The sequence below is a fragment of the Rousettus aegyptiacus genome, unplaced genomic scaffold (assembly GCF_014176215.1).
Source record: "Rousettus aegyptiacus isolate mRouAeg1 unplaced genomic scaffold, mRouAeg1.p scaffold_m13_p_7, whole genome shotgun sequence".
NCBI classification, from domain to species: Eukaryota; Metazoa; Chordata; class Mammalia; order Chiroptera; family Pteropodidae; genus Rousettus; species Rousettus aegyptiacus.
Window position 1 is genome coordinate 33,367,319 of NW_023416310.1, and position 21,363 is coordinate 33,388,681.

Sequence of the window (21,363 nt, forward strand, 5' to 3'; positions counted from 1 at the left end):
TTCCTTCTTTTTAGTAGTTCTGGACAAAGATATTTTACTTTAGGTTAATAAATTGACTATTGGAGGGCTATTTGTAGATTTTAGTAGGAAGCAGCACATATAGAAAGAGTATGCACTTTGAATTAAAACCTAGGTCCAGATACCGTCCTTAACTAACTGGCTGTGTGATCTTGGATAGATCAATTAACTTCTCTGAGTCTCATAAGATGGTTATATCAATGCACTAATTTTACCATATGTAAAAAGCCTAGCCCCAGTACTTGACACCAGGTTCCCAGTAAGTGTTAGTTTGTTTCTTAACACTGACCTTGTCTCCTATTAACATAATAGGATCAGAGACTAAATCTATTAAAATTCATTTATTTAATAAATTATAGAATCACATTTATTATATCAGTGAATTAAAAAGAACTACCCTCACATTTAGATTGTAGTTATAGAAGCAATGGGAGTTAGATTTGTGAAAGTTAGTGCTAAAAGACTTTTTGAGAATATTTAGGCCAAACTCTCTTATAAGAGGGGGAAAAATTCTAAAAAGCTATTAGAATAGTTTACTATAAAATATTCTTAAGTCGAAATTATTTCAAAATAAAAAGTTTAAAAAATAAGTCAGCCTTTTTGCCTTGGCTAACTGCTTCAACTTCTTTGAGGGGAGGGCTGGGCCAGGTATCTCCATATCCCTTCTAAATCTTGTGTTCCCTGCCAGTTAGTAGTCTGAAGTCTCATTGATCTCTGAATTGTTTGGTGGTGCCTCTGCTATGCAGCCATTCCGTTATATAAATACACAGGCTGAGTTCCTAATAGGGGAAGGGACTCAGCTACAATCTTCCTAATGCACTTTGAGGAGTCTTTTTCAAAGTAGAGATTCTTATTAAGATGGGTGCTATCCCAGACCTACTAAATCAGATTTTTTAGGGCAGAGCCTAAGAATCTGCTTTTTTAAATATGCTTTGTCAGTGATTCTATTTATTTTAAATAAATTCTCCAATGATTGAGAATCACTGACTTAGGAACTTTACTTTTAATAGTTTCTCACATATTAATCCTCCTGATTAGGGCTTCAGGGAAATAACTAGTAGCTAATCTGTACAGGAAGATTATGACATACAGACTTTTTTTTTTTTTTAGTTTTACCTGCTTTTCTTCGAGCCACCACTAGATGGGGCCTATAGGCCAGCTCTAGTTTATATCCTTATGTCCTTGGTTAAAGGGGCTTTGGCAACAAAGGACCACAAATTATCTCAGCTAAACTGAATGACAAGCTTTGTGTACAGTCCCTAGCAAACTATTCTTTTCAGTCAGTCTGACGCACAAAGGCCTGACCTGATTTCTGACAATGGTTAAACTTCCTAGTACGTAATCAGGCCAAATTATTGACCTAGGAGCACCAAAGATCTAACAAAAGGCCTTAGCTAAGCAGGAAAATAAAGATCAAGATTTAAATTTTGAATAAACTGGATTTGCAATCAGAGTTTCAAATGAAAATAAAGTAACAGCTATCCTAGAATCTGATTATAAACTTTTCCTGGTGTTGAGTGATTTCATTTACCAGTACTTACATTTCCATTTGAACATAGAAATAGAACTGCCCTTCATATATATGGATGTTATATGTTATAATGAACTGTTAAGGTAAAAGTTTTCAAAATATATTGCCATGGTGATATGACTTAAAGGAAAATCCATTTTTCCATTTCTTTTCAGTTGTCTGGCAGGAGTGATAGAGAAACCACTGAGCACTATATACCCAAAGACATGCTTTATGTTGTATACCAGTAGTCTCAGAGTAGATAGTGCAAACAGGGAAGGGGAGCCAGTGGATTAAGGAAAGAAAATATTAGAAATTCTACCAATTTTTCATCTGCAAAAGAAGAATTAAGCTTCACTAATATTTAATAGGTAGACTAACACTGGTGCACACTATCATCATAAATTGGATTTTGTGTAATAAAACAACCTAAGGGAAAGAGTGGAGGAGTTGATAGGGATACCATCATTCTTTATTCTTCACTTTCGACCGTGATAGCACTAAACTAAATGCCTTCATCACCTTTCAGAAAATGGATTGTCACTCTAAATATTAGCCTCAAGACCATACATTATTAGGTATATAACCAGACAGAATTAAGGTTAGAGTTTAACAGGTTGCTTTCACCAGCCATAGCCCCAATCAGTGTGGTCCTGATATCTTTAAGGCTTTTCTATTAGAAATAACAGTGATTAGGAAGAATGAGTGTGTTTTTTCCTCACTGACAGAAGAAACTACATTTTGAAGACCATTGGAATTTTACTCTTTAATGCTTAGAGAAAATAATGACAGGCCTAACAGCCTCAAGACTTATAAAATGGAAAGAAGACAAAATTACAAACAAATGAAACAGGGCTTAAAATGTTTTGAGTCTACATCTCTTTGGAAATTTTTAAGCATTTTAGTATTTTTTATGTTTGAAACAATGTTTTCACCAGAAGCAAGTAAATGAAGCAGAACTTCTGGAAATGGTAGCCAACAAAACTATCAACATTTGTAAAACTATAAAATAGTGCTAAACATCTCACATCTAATCATGTTACTATATTACGTATCTCAAATTTGTTAAATTGATTTCCAGTACCCTTCAATAGACTAAATTGTGCTTTGCCTTGAATTTAAGAAAAAAAAATGTAGCTTCCTGTATTTTTTCCTGAGGCACAAACATAATTTTCATTTTGTAAATGTACTAAAAATCAAACTTTGAAAGTCAAGCAACTTAGGGCTTAATACCCAATAAGTGAAATCTCCTATACTCTAAACTCAGTAATATAGCTAAAAATAGTGAACTTTGGTTCTTAACAGCCTCTCTGTCCTCAATAAAATACTAGTTTGTGAATTAACAATGTCCTTCATAGTGGTAAAAACTAATTTACTCATTTAAAAATTCTATCACAGCTCTAAATATCCCACAGAATAGATAATGTTAATTGATAAGGAAATTGGAGGTTGTTTTTCTCCTGGATTAGTTTTCCATACTTATAGTTATTAATATTCTTAAGTCATGCTGACAGAAATCATTTGTTGGAAAAGCTTTCATCAACCCTCTCCAAGAAAGTGTTTTACCCCGAAAAGCCAGTTGTAAACAATCTTGATTCATTATTCCTTGTTTTTTTCATTACAGGCTACCCCAGACTCTGCTTTTGATAGCTGCCATTTATTGAACATTTATTAAATTAAATACTAGGCACTATGCTAAGCATTTCAGATACCCTATGATCACACACAACCCTGCTTGGTAGGTTTACTATTTTTAACTCACAGATACGGAAAATGAGGCTCAAAGAGTTGAACTGAATGAACTACAGATGGCTGCGCCAGCATATAAATCAATTCGGATTCTAGAGTCCATGTTTGTAAATAATACAGTATAGTGCTTTCTGTTCCCAGAAGGATCGTCTGTCCCATGAACCACTCAGCCACCAGAGTGAACATACCAAAGAGCTCAGCAAAATGCCCTGTAAAATGAGGGAAATAGTTGATTTTGTCCTGGTAAAGTACAACTCTCATTTTTTTCCATATATTACTTTTATCATGGAATGCTACTAACTTTTCTAAAGCTAATACAACCCACAAATCTGGCAAATGAAAATTCACTTGTCAGATTAAATTGTCACCTTGGGAATTCTGGCCTGGTTAAATGCCATCGATTTCACTGTAAATTTCACTTAATCTGCATTTTTATTCAAATCGTCAAACACTTTTAAAGTAATAGGTATCTGGATTCTCTCCTTCCAAATCCCTCCCTTCTTCGATAATGCTTTTGTGATGGTAAACAATGCAAGTGCATGGGCCGTTTATCTAGATCCAGATCGTATTTATGATTTAAATTACAAAAATAATTCCTTCATCTTTTATTTACTGGAATAATGACTATATCTTGTTTTTCCTCAGACTTGCATAAAATTGACACTCAACAAGTATTTGCTGCATAAATGCATATACCCTCATCCTCTCTTACCCACACTTTATAAAATCTTCCCCCACTATTCCGATTCCCTTGGATTTCCTACCAGTCCTTATTTTTCCGTGTTTGGTGCACCATATCATTTATTTTTGCTGTTGTAACACTGCTTTCTCATGGTTCCATATGTTGTTGTCCCTTCCCTAAGGAGAATACAGTATCTGTGTCTCCTGTTTTATTTCCCCACTTTGTAGGCAGTGATGAAAGTCCCTAATCTCTAAGGTAAAGAAAAGAATTGTATTTTCAACCTCCAACTCCAGGAACTGAAGACATTCCTGCTCTAAGGTGCTCTGGGCTCCTCAAAGGAAATGTCTACCATTATTGTCCTCTGGAGATGGTTCCCAGTCATAGCTTTCCACAGAGCAATATAATAATATCAGTTTTATAATTTCTAACACTTCATTCCTAAAGCCAAATAAATGAGCAAAGAGTTTCCATTAGCCCTCGCTAATGTCAGTTGTGATGTGTCTAATCTGAAGAATTTACACAGGTTATAAAACCAATCCTGCAGGCCCCAGAAGACAGGCATAAAGCACTCTTTGTGATCTGCTCCACTTTTTAAGCCTATCTGGCATCCGAACAAGCTACATTTTGCAAAACATCAGGCTTTGCATGTAAATCAAGATTCCCACATTGGGAGTCAGTTGAAAGATCTCTCACTCATCAGCATGCTATAGGCAGCTGAAAGTTCAGGAAAGTGTCAAAGGAACAAACCTGCACATAAACGGAACTCAGAGAAACAAACTGAACTAATCTTAGCAGTGTCTAAGTATATTTATAAAGAAGCAAGATTATCTGTTTATTGGGGTAGAGGAGGAAAAATTCACTAATTTGCCCATAAGCAAGAAGTAATATTTTTACTTTGGTAAAATTAATCTCAAAGATTACTGAACCTAAAGAGGTTGCCTGTTAACTATCTCTTTTGGAAAGCAAAATTTCACCAAATCTTCACCTTTATTCAAATTTTCATATACTTTAAAGTAATAGGCATCCTCCCTTCTCCAAAAATGAGTTACCCCTTTTCTCCTTTAACTCCTTTGTGGTTGCTAAAGACTCTACTTTCATCTTCAGTGTCCTCAGGCTACATAATGAGCCAGGGAATTCCAGTGAGAAGGAATGCAGGTGGTCTGGCAGCTCCTGGGCAGCCAGGGTGGTCCCTTGAGAAAAGATGCCCTGAGGGCCGGTCCCCTCAGTCAATAGTCAGACACAGGCTTTATAGTCCTCCTAAATCAAGACCCATGTCCCCTTTCATTAGAGTACTGCTGATTCTCATCCTGGGAATATAGAAAGGGATATAAAAATAACACACATGGGAAACTTATAAGCCAGCCATTATAGAAATAGGGTTGGCATCGCTTCCCGGCTTCATCCATTTGATCATTTAATATTTGACTTTTTATTCAACAGTCATGCACTGAAAGTGCCTCAGGCCAAAGACTGATAGGTACTAAGGACATGGTACTGGACAAAATAGACAGTATTTTCTCTCCTCTCCCTCCTGCTCTCCTTCTCCCATGCATGCACAGAGAAGAGGCTATGTGAGGACACAATGAAAAGGTGGCCTCTACAAGCCAGAAAAAGAGGCCTCACAATAAACCAACAATGCATCTGCCTGGATCTCAGACTTCCTGCCTCCAGAATTGTGAGAAAATAAATTTGTTATTTAAGCTCTCCCGTCTGGTATAGTGTTATGGCAGTCCTAGCAGACTAATACAGTAGCATAGTGTTGGGTAATGATAAGAACCAAGAAGAAATTGAAGTACTGCAGAGGGATAGAGAGTGATGGAGTAGAGAGCTATGTTGAATGTGCCTAGGTGATTAGGTGACTAGGAAAAGCCACTAAGGATGACCATTCTGGGCTGAAGTATTTCTGGGGGAATTGACTGTCAGATATGGGAACAAAACTAAGGCATATGAGAAATAGCCAGAAAGCCTGTGTAGCCCAAGCACATTAGGCAGGGTACAAATGAAGGCAATGGGGACAGAGAAGAAATCAAGGACCAGATTATTAGGGCCATGCTGGCCAGCGCGAGGACTTCAGATTTTTTTCTAAGTGGGATGGAAAGCCACTGGAAGGTTTTAAGCAGGAGAGTGACAAATATGGTTTACTTTAAAAGGCTCACAGTCACACAGGAAGGAGACTATAGAAGAAAAAGACTGGAAGCTGGAAAATTGTTATAAGACAGGTTTATTATTACAGGTGAGAGATAATGGTGGCATGGGCTGTAGGGGATGAGGATGGAAGAGGTGCTAATAGTTAGATTCAGAGTATATTTTCAAGATAATTCAGGATTTGTCAATAGATCGAATATAGTGTGCAAGATAGAAGAAAGAGTCAAGGACACCAAATTGTACTGTGCAACTGTGTAATTGTGGTGCCATTTACTGAGATGACAAACCAGCAGGAGGCATAAGTTTGGCAGGGAGCAGGGTTGAATCAAGAGTTCAGTTTTGTACATGTTAAAATTTGAGATGCCTATTTGACATCCAGGTGGAGATGTTGAATATGCAATTGGATAAGCAAGCATGGAGTTCAGGGAGAGGTTAAGACTAGAGATATAAAATTGAGTGTCATTAGCATTTAAATGGTATTGAAAGCCAGAAGACTGAATATAATCATAATTACTGCAGCACCTGCTTCTCAATTTACAGATCCATCTTTACCGGTGGGGGAGAAAGCAGGGAGCTATTTTCACATCTTTCTGTTCTGCCTTTCCCTTCTCCATCCCATTTAGCCTCAGGTAGTCATTGTCTGTGCTCTTAGACATGACTTTGACTCTTCTGCATCTCATTAACATTTGGGCTGGTGCTGCTGGACCGATGCACAGTGAAACACTCTTCAGTCATCTGCCGAGGCAGAGTCCTCCCACTGGAACTCGGCTGCTTTGCCCATGGATCTAAGCTTAGTCTAGCATATATCACCAGTTCTAAGATACACATTTTTTCACATTGCGACTACTCCGAAATTGGTATCTCTCACCATTTCATAAGCCCAATGGCTGTTGATATTACCTGAACATGTGCAATATTCAAAGTACCACAATCAAACATGTAGAATCGGTGGCAGCATATTGGAGGTAGGTAATAGTAGAGCACTCTTTTATTTCCTAAGAAGTAGAGTTGTAGGGAGACAAAGTCAACAACATTCCTAAAGCAAGAGACAAAAGATAGCTCTCTAGGTCAAGTGATGAGTTTCTAAATTTAAGCCTACACTCCTTGTTGCCAATTCAGTTTTAACTCCTTAAAAGGCTTCTGTAGTAGGGGCAGTCAATAAGGAAACTATTCTCAGCTGTTTCTTTTTCACTAGGTTGCCTTGAGGCAATCTTTCTCTACATTGCTTTCCTTAAATAGATATAGGTTTTGGAGTAATTACAACAGTATTTATAAAGTGAATCTGCTCTTCAAAAGTTAGAGGATGTGCTCATTTTAACAGAAAAAAAAAAAAAAACCGGAAAGTAAAACATGTTACATTCTGATTATAACTATGTACAAATGCATATTTATATAGTAATGAGGTTCAGCAATGAATTTTGAGTAATACCAACAATTTTCTTTATTGAATTTTTTTACATAATACTCCCATAGAAACTCCTGACTGACTTCTACCTTAACCATACAGCAACTAATAAGTTCATTCTTCCCTCTGTAAACTATTCTGCTGTGTACCCATACACACTGCATGCCAGTAGACTCTCTATGTGTAAGTACTTTTGATGCCATCTTCTCAAGATCAAGCAGACAAAAAATATCAGTAAAGATATTTGAACTGCGCAATCAATTCCCTTAAGCTAATGGCACTATAAAGAACATTTTACTCAACAATTGAAAAATACACATTCTTTTCAAGTATACTTAGATCATTTACTCAAACTGTAAGTAGAACATAAAACAAATCTCAATTAATTTTTTAAGGATTGGAATCATATAGATTTCACTCTCTTGTTACTTGTCATTAAGTTAGAAATCAATAACTGAAAAATAATTTTTAGAAATTAAGAGAACCACTTCTAAATAATTTGTGGATCCAAAGAAAAAATAGTAATGGAAATTAGAGAATACTTAAAACTAAACGATAATACTACATAAAAATTATTATATTATTGCTCCAAATAGTTTCTGCTCTACCTTGTGAAATAATTATATATTCCAGCATATTTTCATGATCTTACAGTACCCAACCTGTGAGAAGATTTATATTTTCCAAGCACTGACATGCTTGCCATGTGACTTGGTTGGGCCAGGGAAATGTAAGAGGGGTGATGTGTGCCACTTCTGAATGTGGTAGCAAGAATTTCAACCCAATTTCTGTGGTTTGCCACAACAAAAACATATTTTCTTTATGTTAACTCTAAACTGACTGTAAGTCTGCTCCAATCTGAGATCCAGGCTGAAGAAGTAGTTATCTGTGCCATACTATCATGACAGAAAGAATAAAGCAGTGACTCTTAAAGACTTCTGCTCAAAAAGGGCACAGCTCCAGCTAACTAATACAAATGCATCTCGAAATTGGTGGGTTAGAGGTAAAGCTTCCCTTTAAGGGAAATTTATAGACTTTATAGACTTACATGCTTATATTAGAAGAGGAAAACTGAAAATTAATGAGATAGGTAGCAAACTTAAGAAGTTAGAAAACAAAAATATTATGACCCCAAAGAAAGTAGAAGGAAAAAAATAAAGAAAGCAAGAGTCAAGATGGCAGAGCAGGCAAAAGCCATGCTTGCCTCCTCTCACGACAACATCAAAATTACAACGAAACTATAAAATAGCCATCATTAGGAGTCGCCTGAAGTTTAGCTGAACAGAAGTCCTACAACTGGGGACACACAAAAGAGGTCACCATTGAGACTGGTGGGAGGGATGGAGACATGAAATGGGCTTGTCCCACACCTGCGTGTGGCAGTTGAGAATCAGGAGATATATCTCAGTTTCAGAAGTCGCCCCAAAAGAGCAAGGGGTCCTAGCCCCACACCAGGCTTCCCAGCCCAGGGATACAGTGCCAGAAGGAGAAATCTCCACAACTTCTAGCTGTGAAAACCAGCAGGGTTTGTGGCTAAGTGAGACAGAGGGCTGAGGGAGTGGCAGACTTTCCGCTTAAGGGGCCCATGCATGGACTTACTTGGTGATGAACTCACTCTGAGCTCCAGCTCTGGGGCAGCAGCTTGAAGGTGTCAGGGACATATGGAGAGATACTGAGCTGTCCGGCTCCAGGACAAGGGCTAGAGGGGCAACTCTCTCCCAGATAGAAATGCTGGCAGAGGGCTTTGTTCCTTTGTTGAGCCCTTCCCTGCCTGGCTTGCAGACATAGGCAGGTGCCATCTCTGAGTCTCAATCAGTGTTGCTTACACTGATTGCTTAGCCCTGGCGCTTCCCTGAGACCCCGCCCCTCCCAACATGCAGGCTCACCCAAGCTGCTTCCAGTGGACTTCCCATACAAATAGTCTGTCTTGGCTCATACTGAGAACTTTCCTAAAATCTCTCAAAGGTACCCAAAATCTAAACGAGCAGCATCTTGCCTTGGAGTGCCCCGTACCTCTTGCTGAGCAGCCTCACATCTGGCACTAGCAGCAGCTGGCCTCAGTTTGTAGCTTGGCCTCTCAAGACAGTTGCAAGCTAGCGTGGGTGATGGTCATCTGAAGATTGCTTGATGGCTCATGTCAAGTGATCCCAAGCAGGGAACAGGCTGCAGCTGAACTTGGCCTGAGGCAGGCCCCCTCCCAGGAAGCTCCACCCAGTCGCTGGCTCTGCCTGAGCCAGAGCAACACTTGGGGTCATATCTGAGATACATACATATTAAAACTGCCAAACACCAAAAATATAGAAAAAGATAATATAAGCAGCCAGGCTGGAGGAAAGGAGGCATGCTTTTGGTTACATGAGAGAAGTTGCATTATTTTAAGTAGGAGAATGGTCTTACCGCTGTTACTGTTATTTGGAAGAATGGCTAGAGCTATGGATACAAATGTTGAGTACCAAAGAGGTGGACCATAGCGGACAGAGAAGATTGGAACTGAAGAATCTGTTCTGAACTTCCTTTTAGGTTACCTTTTTACTGTAACGACATCTTTCCAGATTTTTGGGCAACTAGGATTCTAAATGCAAATTGGGTTCCACCAATCAAATGCATATGCCAAATTTTTTCTGCAGCAGTGTTCCGGTGTTCAGCTTTGGAGGTGTCAAGAGGCTTAGTTGTGGAGGTAGTGACAGTGGCAGCAGGTTCCTGATCTCTGAAATAACTACTTGAACAGGGTACCCATGAAGTCAAAAGTCCAAGGAAGCCTCCCTCCTAGTTGCAGCAGGTCAGTGTTTATTGTGGAATCTTTTCTAGAAACCTGTCATAGATCCCTGACCTTCTAATTATTTAGTAGACACCTAATTTCCTTCATTCAATCCTTTTTTCGTTTAATGTTTTCCGATTCTTAGAAATCTGATTGATATACTAAAAATTCCAAAATTCTGTATCTTTTTTCAAATTAACTTCATTTTAAAGAAGTTTTTGAAATGTTTAGTCAGGACTTTTCCCACTGGGTAAGAAACTTAGTTTAGTAAATAATTAACCTTTAGAGTTATTCTTGGTTAGTCTGAGCATTCATTCATGCTCCAAAATGTGATCAAAAAAAAAGTTATTTCATTTGTTAAGGAAAATAACTCTCTTTGAGCTTCAACAAATTGTTATCCATTGTGCAATAATGATCACTACTATTCTCTGATAGTTTTTAAATGATTGGACACAAAAGTCATAGTACTGCAATCTGATGTTCAGAAATGTTAGGATTTTCAATATTTTTATTTTCCAAACATTATTTTGAAATAACATTAAAAGCATCAGTTATACAAATCTGGCCTAATGGTTAACATCAGAACAATTATAAAATGTTTGACATACACATGTATTTTGCATCACAGTAAAGCATCAAGAGAACTAATTAATATACCCTGCTAATTAGTCATATTCAACTGAATTCTCATTACTTGTAGTTCTCATTTTAGCCCTTATGAAGAGAGAAGTTATATACGTCTATCTATATCTACACATAGATATAGATATGGAGGAGGGCTAAGAATCTAGCCCACTATATCTTTCATGCAAGGTAAATCAATAATTTCTTGATGAATGAGTTTTAAGAGACTGAATACCTCATATGCACATGCTTAGTTTTCTTTATGGTATGATTTTCACCACCCAAAGATGGGTAAAGTCATCTCGAAGGTCACACAGAAAACTTGTCATTTTTAGTGGAAATTACTTTTTAAAAAATCTTTTATCGAATCATATTTGAAATGCCTGGCCAAAAAAGAGACATGCACTTTAAAAAGTATGAAATATATCCTTGATTAATGCTATTAATTATAAAGCTGTTTGGCTTATTGGAATAAACACCAAGTTTTGAATTTAGACAAAAGTCTGATTCCTAAATTGCCATAATATTTCAAATGATCTTGGGAGAGTCTATATGTTTTAATTCTTTGTTACAAAGAGGCGATATACTAACCTATCTCATGGGAGTATTAATAAATGAAAACACTGTTATATTAAAAATATAAAAGTACAATTGAAACAGGTCATAGTGACTTCCAAAAATAGCATTCAATTACAAAAAAAAAAAAACAAAATGTGAGTGGATATTTTCTCTTCTATTATAAAATTTATAGCAAAAATTACGGGAGGTAAGGAGAAAGTCCTAAAAGATGAATTTAAGAACAAAATGAAACCCATATGTCATAGTTTAATCTCAGAAATAGAAATGATTGATTTATACTGAAAGGTAAGAATTGTAAAATGAGGCTGAGCAAAGTACTAGCTGAGTATCTTCTCTGTCTTCTCCATGCCTCTCATGACCTCCGCACTTGGGAACAGCTTGAGAGAGGGGGCTATAAATTGAATACCTTTTACCTAAAGGAACAAAGTTCCTTCCAGTCCACAATAACTGTTCTTGAATAGAACTTATAAAGATAGGTTTTGTATCTTGATGCTCATCTTGTGTCTAGCAGTTACAGTTCAGAAACTGTAACAAGTTCAAATGCAGTTTGATGAAAATATTTTTACATAAAAATTGAGTTTACAGTTGTTATGCTAGGGATCACAGAACATATAATAAAATTAGTTTGAAGTATAGAAATACTTAAGCTATTTTTCCTTACTGCTCATCTCCAGTTTAAGATTAATGGGAGAGAACACGATTAGATTGAAAATAGATCATCATAAGAATTTTTCTACCATACAACCTATGATAGAAATATATAAATGAAGAAAATAAATGTTTCTAAACAGTTACTTGCATACTTTTCATCGAGTTATTAATAAACTATTCTCACGCAGAAGAAAAGCATAAATCCAAACACTCACAATCTCATTCTTATGTGTTCTTAAGCAATAATAAAGATCATCTGACACATAACAGTCTAGCTTGCTTCCCACATAACAATGCCCTGAATGACCACATTTTAGCACCAACCCTCCCAGGAATAGCTCACTTCTACCAGAGACGCGGTCCTCTTCACTAGGGTTCTTGGTAAGATCTTTCCAAAACAGAGTAATTCAGTTTAATCAAGCAAAAACATCTTTTAAAAAGAACTATATACTCAACTGACACAAAATAATAATGTCTATAATAAGAAATGGTAATCCTCTTAATACTATGTTCTTGGTTGACTGTCTTATAAAAGGGAAGTATTGAATGCCTGTGTATTTTTGGTAAGGATAGTTATAGATAACATATTTCTTATTTTCTGCTTTAACAATATATTATTCATTGAAATAAGCCTGTTACCAAAAAAGTGTATGTTTCCCCATTTCAATACTTCAAAGAATCAAGTTATAATTCAATCAATAAAAATAACACCTCAGTAAAGATCATACCTTCACATTCTTTAAAAAATCTAACTAATATATACTTTGAAGACCCATAACACTGACTCAGATGATCATAATCAGTTCATCCTTTACTTTAACACAGTAGCATGATCATTCCTGGGCATCTATTTAAAAGTTTAGTACAAAAGACTCGACCACAGGTCAGGGTAAAAATCTAAATAATCAACTTTTACATCAAATCTTAAAATGTCAATAAACCACAAATCATACAGTGGATGCTAATACTTTAGACAAAAGAAAAATCAAAACCGCCAACTGTTTAGCTGAATCTTTAAGTTTTGATCTACTACTGGTCTCACGAAGTAAAAAAAGAAATCAATTAGTATCAGAAACAAAAATGGTTTACACAAAATTCTCTGGCCTCCAGGACTCTACACAGAGGGGACTGGAATCTGCTTGGCTGAAGTGCTGTCATATTCTTGCATTAAATCGTTAGTGGTGTGATAATGCATGGCGATATATGAAGTGGCAAATCCTTTAAAAGAGTTTACTGGCTGCAAGTTACGTGGGATGCTCTCTTCCCGGGAGGGGCTGCTGTTATAGATGCTGTAATATGGTTCGATCCGTGTATGGATGGGGGTTGAGCTACTCTGACCATAAAGTTGATGTCCGGCAGAGATCTTGGGACTGACCACACTTTCCTTCGAATGACTTGGGCCACAAGCCTGGTCCACAAATTTTTTCTGGGGCTTTGGAGACAACATGTAGGCAGAGTTTGTTTCATGGTGGGATGATTTGTTTCTATTGACTTCAAGGTTCCCTTTTCCCATAGCTCGAAGTCGAGTCTTCTGTTGGCAGCAGAAAAAAACCAGGCCTATGTATTGGAGGCACCAAAGCACTTTCCTTCTCAGCCCTGCACTGTTCCGAGAATATATAAAAGGGTTTAATCCTGACTTGAAAAATATAAGGGTAAATCCGAACAGTTCAAACTGATAAAGGATGAAGCCCCCATTGCTGGACAGAACCACCTGCACCAAGGAAATCCCCAGTGGAAGACAGCACACCAGGACTGACAGCACAATGACCACACAGGTGACCACTGCTTTGGAATCCTTAGCCGTGGAGAGATTGACAGCTGACACCAGCTGGAGCCGGCTGGCTGCAGGGTTTGGCAGCTGGTTGGGACTCATGGTGTATCCATGGGTCTGAACATGCTGTAGTTTGTTGTAATTCTGGTTCCTGTATAGAGCCGGCATGGTGCACTGGATGGGATCTCCATCTCCCTTCACAGGTGCCCCCATGAAAGGCTGTGGTCTGGAAGCATCGACTGTGATTATAGGAGGGCACTTTCTGACTTGAGCATTTTTCCGCAGGGTCTGAGCAATCATGATGTAAGAGATAGAGACCACAGCAACACAGAAGGTGAAGTCGACCACATAGAGAGACAGCACGGCTTTCCCTTCTCCAGCAATCAGACTGGACATGGGGAGGCAGAGGTGGGACTTGCTGGTTTTCAAGGTGGCCAGGGTGGCGAGGGTGAAACTGGTGGTCCAGAGAAGCAGCGTGAGGAGCAAGGTGCAGGGAAAGGAGGCTGTGCGATTAGGCTGCTTCCCCAGCACCATGCGGAGCCGGTGCAGGGCAATCACTGCCACTGTCTTGAGGGACATGATGATGAAGCCAGAACTGGTGAGATGGAAGGTGAAGCAGAAAGCATCCGGTATGCTACTGACTGAGCTAAAGAATAACACGAAGGTGAACATGGGGGCCGTCACTCCGCAAATGAAGAGGTCACAGAAGGAAAGGTTCAGGACCATGAAATCAAAGTTGGTTCTGAATTTCCTGAAGGCTGGATCAAAGAAGGACAAGAAGACAATGAAGTTGCCATAAGAGCCCAGGCAGAAGACGACTGCGAGGAGGAAAGTGCAGGTCACCAGAGTGGCTGTGTGAATGAAACCCTGGAGGTCCTCCTGGAGAGCAGTGCTGTTTCCTGGCTGGGAGTGAGGCACGTGGAGCAGAGAGGTGTTGGGAGCATCCTGGAAGTGGTCCGTTGAGTTCATCTTCAGAGAGAAAGGACACTTCCTTTTCTGTGGGAAGGGAGTCAAGGCCTCAACTCACAGATGAGTGGCGTGTGGCACAAGAGACCCAAGGCAAAAAGCCTGCACGTGAAAATGCATACACAAAAACAAAAAAGAATTAATGTTAAAAACACAGTGACCTCATGATCTTTGACAAAAGCACTAGAATTTTTCAGCTCTGGCCCAGTGCACAGAAGGTATTTCTCTTCTCAAAGCCAAACACAGCAAAGACACAAACACCTCAAAATACTTTTATCCAGCTAATTTTAGGTTTTAAGACACAGTGATTTTCAAATTAGTTTAAGCATCACCTGAAAAACAGGTTTAAAAAAAAAAACCACACACACAGATTTCTGGGCCTCACCTATTGATTTCTTATTGAAGGGTGTGCAGATGTTACTTTTAGAAACACCCTGGTGCCAAACACTGGAGACACAAGAACATAACCTTTCTGTTGGAGAGATCACGATCTAGGTGGACATCAACCTAACAGCTTAATGCGGTACACCAGGAGATAGCAGGGTGCTATGGAAGTAAGAGAGGGGGAACTTAATCCAAGCCACAGTGGAGACAGAGAGAAGCTGAAGAAAGTTGTGGTGAGGAGGAGCTAGCCAGGGGAAAAGTGAGAGGCAGGGAGTGGGGGACAGACAGGCTGCGAGAAGGCAAGTAGGTCTTTGCAGCAGGACTGAAGCAAGCAACTTCATGTGCTTAAAATACAAGCAGAGGGTGCTGCTGAAGTATACTGTGGCCTTCACATAACCCTCACAAATCACTAAAAAATCCTATTTCCTTCCCTAGGAAGAATCTTTTATTTTTCAGTATTTATAATTTCTTCTCCCTGCTTGTGATTTCTTGGCCAACTCCATACCCTCCTTTGGAAAAAACTTTGTGTAAGACAACATTTGAGGGGAAAATGAAAGTAATGAAGGGTTTCAGAGTTATATTTGAGATTTACAAGGTGCAAAGAACCACTCTAAATTTTAAACTGCTATATAAATGTGAGTTATCATCGTTCCATCAAAAATATCCTCATGATAAAGCAAGAAGCATGCACCCACTCACGCATTCACTCGCTCAGTTTACATTTATCATGTACTTATACTATATGTCAGCTTCATGCTAGGTGCTGTGGGTAAAAAGATGAGTAAAATACAGCTCTACTTTTAAAGGATAACATGTTTTTCTTCTGGGTCCTTTATTTTCTAAACCTTTTTTTTCTCCCTTATTTTGCAACACTCACACAAATCTTCTATTATTCCAAATCCCAAACCCTTGAGTGGCCTGGTGCCCACCCCGCTCCTGAAGATGCTTCCAAGAGAGAAAGCCTAAATCGTTCCTTGGAGACAGGTACAATGCTCTTGACAACCGAAAAGTATTTGCTTTAATCCAGCGTTTCAGGAATAACCAATGGCACTGGGAAAGTCCAGGGGCGATGTTCAGAATATATAACCACTAGCTCAAGCTGAGTCCTAGAGGCCTCCAGCTGTGTTGGAGGTTAACCCTGTGCCAGAGGGATACAGAGGACGAAGCCAGGTCAGTGAGGGATTTCTGGAGGCTCCAAGAAGCAGCTATGGCCCACCCAACACAGAAACCTCTCAGCATTCAATAACGATGAGTATGATATACATGCTAGTGAGTATGAGGACAAATTTCAGTCCTGGGGAGATCCATACAACTAACTGCTGTCCTTCAAGAAGACAGAAGATAAACACTTTTATGTTCTCAATGGACACATAGTGAAGATCAGGACAATATCATGAATTTCTCCACTGGAAAGTGAGACCAACTTTTCTGCACCTTTTTTTTTTTAATGAAAGTTCTGTGAAAGAGAAAAATATAACTCCTGCTCTTTTGTTTCTTAATGGTCGGAATTTTAAAAAATGTAATAATGGACAGTTTATTGTTTTCACTTAAGATTGTATCCTGTTTCTGAACCCTTTTTGATACCTATGTGGTGAAGAAGACATCTTTTTACTGTTTTTTGTTAGTTTGTGAATTGGAGGATTGGGGCTAACCGATGAAAGAGAAGCAGAAGAGAAAGGCCAATATGAGGAGACAGGAAAAACAGAGAGGTGATACTATTGTTTATAGCAAAACCCCTCTTCCCCAGGGGTTTCCTTTTGGAAAAAGGCAAATGAACAGGGTTGAAAAGGGAAGCAGGAATTTATTTGGTTTGGGGAAATAACAAAGATGAAGAGTCTGGAATTAGGATGCTAAGAGAAATAGCAAGTAAGTGGGTAATAATGAAATGGGGTGATGGAAGTTATGAAGACTCCAGGCTGGGAGATATTTACAAGGGAGTTGTCAAGGATAAGAGGCAGGAGGAAAAAATATTTGGAAGAGTTGAGAGCAAATTTCACTTTTTGCATAGTTATAATTTTTGCAATAAATTTAAATTTTTTTGATAGATTAAAAAAATAAAGGAAAGTCTAGGTTAGGAAGACAATTATCAGTATCATTTATTGAGTGCTTACATTGTGCCAGGCACTATTCTCAGTACTCTATGCTATTAATTTATCGAATCTTCTTAACAGCCCTGAGAAGGTTAGTATTAACTTATCTCCATTTTACAGATGAGGAAGTTGAGTCAGAGAGAGCACCTAACTTAAAGTGGTAGAGCATGAATTTGAACCAAAGCCATGACTCTCTAAAGCAGGCATTCCTAAACACCATGCTAAACAGAAGAACAAAGAAATCAAAGGGGCAAAGGGGTCACCAGGTTAGAAAAGAGTTACAGCTGTAATTTATTGGGTGTTTTTTTATATGCCAGGCACTTATACTAGGCGCTTTACATAAGTTATTAAACTTTATTTCATTCTCAATAAAATCATACGAAGTAAGTATTGTAATCTCTTCTCAACTCAAAGTTCTTGGAACCCAACATTTGAATACACACACACACACATACATACTTCTGTGCACTTTTTAGTCAAGGTTGGTAATTATGGTTCTGGTATGAAGTAATTATAATCACTTATATTCCTATTTGGGATAATTAGGGGGAAAGTTAGGAATCAGGAGCTAGGAAGAGAAAAGGGAGAAAAAGCAGAAGTCAGAAGTACAGGTTTTGGCAGAGAAACTTGAAGAGCAGTAAAGGAATTGGAGGGAAAGTAAACTCAGGTCTTAGTATTAATTTTAAGACTATAATAATGAGGAGGCTGAACCAAGTTATGAAGGCAGAACTATAAAACTCAGTGATTTGAGGGAGGGGAAAAAAATGAATACTTATTTGCTATGCCTAAATGTTAAATGAAGGTTACCAAGGGTTCTTTTCAATGCATACATACAAGCTACTCTTTATCTTGGGTCCTGGAGGGAGAAGTGATTAAAGTCATAAAACCAGAAAAACTTTAAGTTGGAACACCAGTCTTAAGGCATATTAGTCACAATAACACATACTGAATTCGTATGATACTCATCTTGTTAAAACTGAGGAGGAGAGATCCTAAAGTATCTGGTAAGCAAGGAACAGTAAAAGAAGATTTAGTGTAGTGGCAATGACTTCTCATTAAGATGCGTAAAGAGTCTCTGATAATTTAGTGTGCTGTCTTCATATTTTAGTGTGTATTAAAACATTTTAGATGAGCTTTCACAGGTCAACTCATGACCTAGATTCTTCCCACTAATTTTTTTTTTCTCATTATGCCTTAAATCCCTCGAGGGCAGGCATTTTCAGAGTCCAACCCTCACAGAGAGAAAAATCTGTAGTATTACTATTACCATTGGATTTGTATTGACCTGGAAAACCCCAGGGAAGTTAGATGACTTGCCCAAGGTCACCAAGATTCAAGCTAGATTTATCTGATTTCAGAGCGCAAGTTCTTTGTCCATAGTTGAACTACCTCTTGAAGCCTGGAGCAGCTGATGGGGTATAGTAAAGTCTGTGCATGAGGGAGATGGGGAGGCTGGGGACCCCCCTCCAACCCCCCCACCGTGTGAGGATGGGATGGGGATGGAGATCGACCCCTGCTAGGGGCTAGTGATGGGTAGGCGCTCCCTGGGAAGAGGAAGGTTATGGTAAGGAGGGCCTAGGCCGAGCCAGGGAAGCTTGTAACAGAGTCTGCAGAGCATTGGTGGAGTGAGGAGGACTCTGCCAGGCCATGAGTAGTGGAGGAGGGGTTCCATAGCCCGGTGGCGCCCGGGAGCGGGCAGGGAAGGGGTGAAATGGCTGCCCCACAGGCCGCGCCAGGAGCGCAGGTGCACAGCGGCCCGGCCTGGACCAGGGCAGCGCGCTCCTCGCTCACACGCCAGCTTCCCGGGCCCGGCCCTCCCCGCCCCTCGGGGTCACCTCCTCTAGGGGCCCGCGGCCTCTCACCTGCCCGGTGGCCGCAGCGGCGCCCCTCCTCCTCCATCTCGCAGCCCGGACCCCAGCTCCACGCGCCGCCCGGGATGATGCAGGGCTGGAGACATCATCGCCATCGCCGCCGCCTCCGCGCATCCCGGGAGCCGCGGCGAGCCGGGGGCGCCGAGGCGCCGTCACGGAGCCGCAGGGGGCGCCGCCCCCTCCTCCGGACACTCAGGCCCCGCGTCCCGCCTGCCTGTCGCACCTTCGCCGCCCCGCGGGCCTCCTCGTGTCCTGCGGCCGGCCGGTCCCGCCGCGCGAGGCTCCTCGGGCTCGCGGATCGGCAGTTCTGGGCGTCCTGGCTCAGAAGTAGGCGAGAGCTGACAGACAGGAAGAGGGGCGAGCAGACTGGGAAGAAAGGAGGCGAAGGGTGGGGGCAGCGATGGCACACAGCGACCCACGGCCTCAGAGGCATGGCACCCCGTGCGGTGGGCGAGGTGGCGGCCCCACGTCTGCCTCAGCCTGGCCCGCTGCCCACCCGCCCGCGTCCCGGGTGCCTCCCAGCGGCGCGCCTCGCTCCACTTGGCTGCGGCTGATACATTTCCTCCTAGGTTATAAACTGGAGTCGTCCAGTTTGGTACTTTGAGCCATAGAATTTGTAAATCAAGTCATTATAATAATGTAAATCAAACTAATTTTACCTTAATGTAAAATAAATTGAATTACATTTTCCCCCTCCTCTCAGCTCTCTGAAAATATTAGTTTACTGAGAATTTAGCAAGGGGAATCACTAGAAAACAAATACAAATTAAAAAGAAACTACCATGTGAATAAGCGAGCCAAGAAATCATCATTAATGTTAAATACAAAAAATCTTTAACCATGATGGTGTTAGGTATGCAGGTAGCCAAGCTTTAGTAAATACAAAACAAAAACGACCATCCTCTCATTCTTCTAAAATCCACATGTCCAAAATAATGAACTCATAAAATGTATTTTAGTCTCAGAACCATCAAGTAACATTCCTAAGTATATTCGCTATTCTGGGTAATTAAGGTCTTATTATTCTAACCCTCTTATGAGGTATTATTTAGAAATAATGAAGGAAGGCTGCTATTTGCGTGCCCTTTCCTTCACCCTGGTGCCAGAAAGCCAGAAAATTCTGTTCTAGTGAAATAATTAGAATATTGCTATTGAAATCCTATTATGGATAAGTTTATCTTTTTAAACACAACTGTTAGTACCAATAAGTACCAAAAAACCTGACTTATGAATATAACTTATTTTTCATAGTTCCCCCATGCTTTCACCAAGAGAAAAACAAGAGGGCTAGATAATTTATGAAGTAAACATTCAGTCCAGTTGACAATGCTCTCAGAATTGTTTAGATATAACTTGAAGAAAATTTTCCAATTTATTCCCACGTAAAACTCATTCCCAACCACTTGCAATACAACAGTTCTGTTGGCCTTGGGCTCTAGAAATAATCAACAGAAAAATGTTAGTATTGAGACTGGAAACTCAAAAGTTTTATCTCCTTCCATATTAATTAGCTATTGTTTAAGTAATTGCCAGCTCATTTCCAGGCATTTGGCCATGACAGGAGATTGCAATAGGTTTGGGCTAGAATACAGCAGAGTTACACCTATGGGAGAAATGATCTCATACTGGAGAATACAAAACAAAAAGCTACGACCCAATTCACAGGTTGTAAAGGATTCTAGAGATGTAGAACACATCGGGAACCATCAAGATTCCAGAACTTATTACCATCAGCAAGGCTAAAGCTACAATTATGTTTACAAAATGTACCAGCCAAATGTGCCAAATTGAAAGAACATTAGCTTAGTAGTCAAACAATGGAATTAACAGCAAAACAAAAATACAAAAACCAAGCAGGACTGGCTGGCTATGTTAAAATATGAATGGGCTATCAATTTGCAGGGAAACCATCATTCTAATATGCACTATCATTGGCAATCCAAATTGATACATGTGCACTTTGAGGAAAACATTTATCAGAGCCATTAAAATGTTTAGAATCTTGACCCAAAAATCTCACTCCTTGGAATTTATCCTAAGGAAATACTTGAAGGAAAAAATTTTAAGCATGAAGGTATGAAAATGTTCATTGCAGTATAATTTGTAGTAAGGGAATCTGAAGACAACCTTGATGTTCAACAATGGAATGCTCACACAACT

At 39.5% G+C, this 21,363-nt stretch overlaps 1 protein-coding gene across 2 annotated transcripts; it reads right to left on the minus strand.

The window, feature by feature from the left end:
* Positions 1-10,757: 10,757 nt before the first annotated feature.
* Positions 10,758-19,536, minus strand: GPR75 (G protein-coupled receptor 75). Of its 2 annotated transcripts, none has more exons than XM_016127461.2 (2): positions 19,427-19,536; positions 10,758-14,960 (listed from the first exon to the last, which is right to left on the minus strand). In XM_016127461.2, the coding sequence occupies exon 2, from the start codon at positions 14,859-14,861 to the stop codon at positions 13,236-13,238; it is 1,626 nt and encodes a 541-aa protein (XP_015982947.2). In that variant the 5' UTR covers positions 14,862-14,960; positions 19,427-19,536; the 3' UTR covers positions 10,758-13,235. The 2 variants fall into 2 exon arrangements, with proteins under 2 accessions (XP_015982947.2, XP_015982946.2); XM_016127460.2 differs by lacking the exon at positions 19,427-19,536 and adding an exon at positions 19,195-19,362.
* Between the last annotated feature and the right edge of the window lie 1,827 nt (positions 19,537-21,363).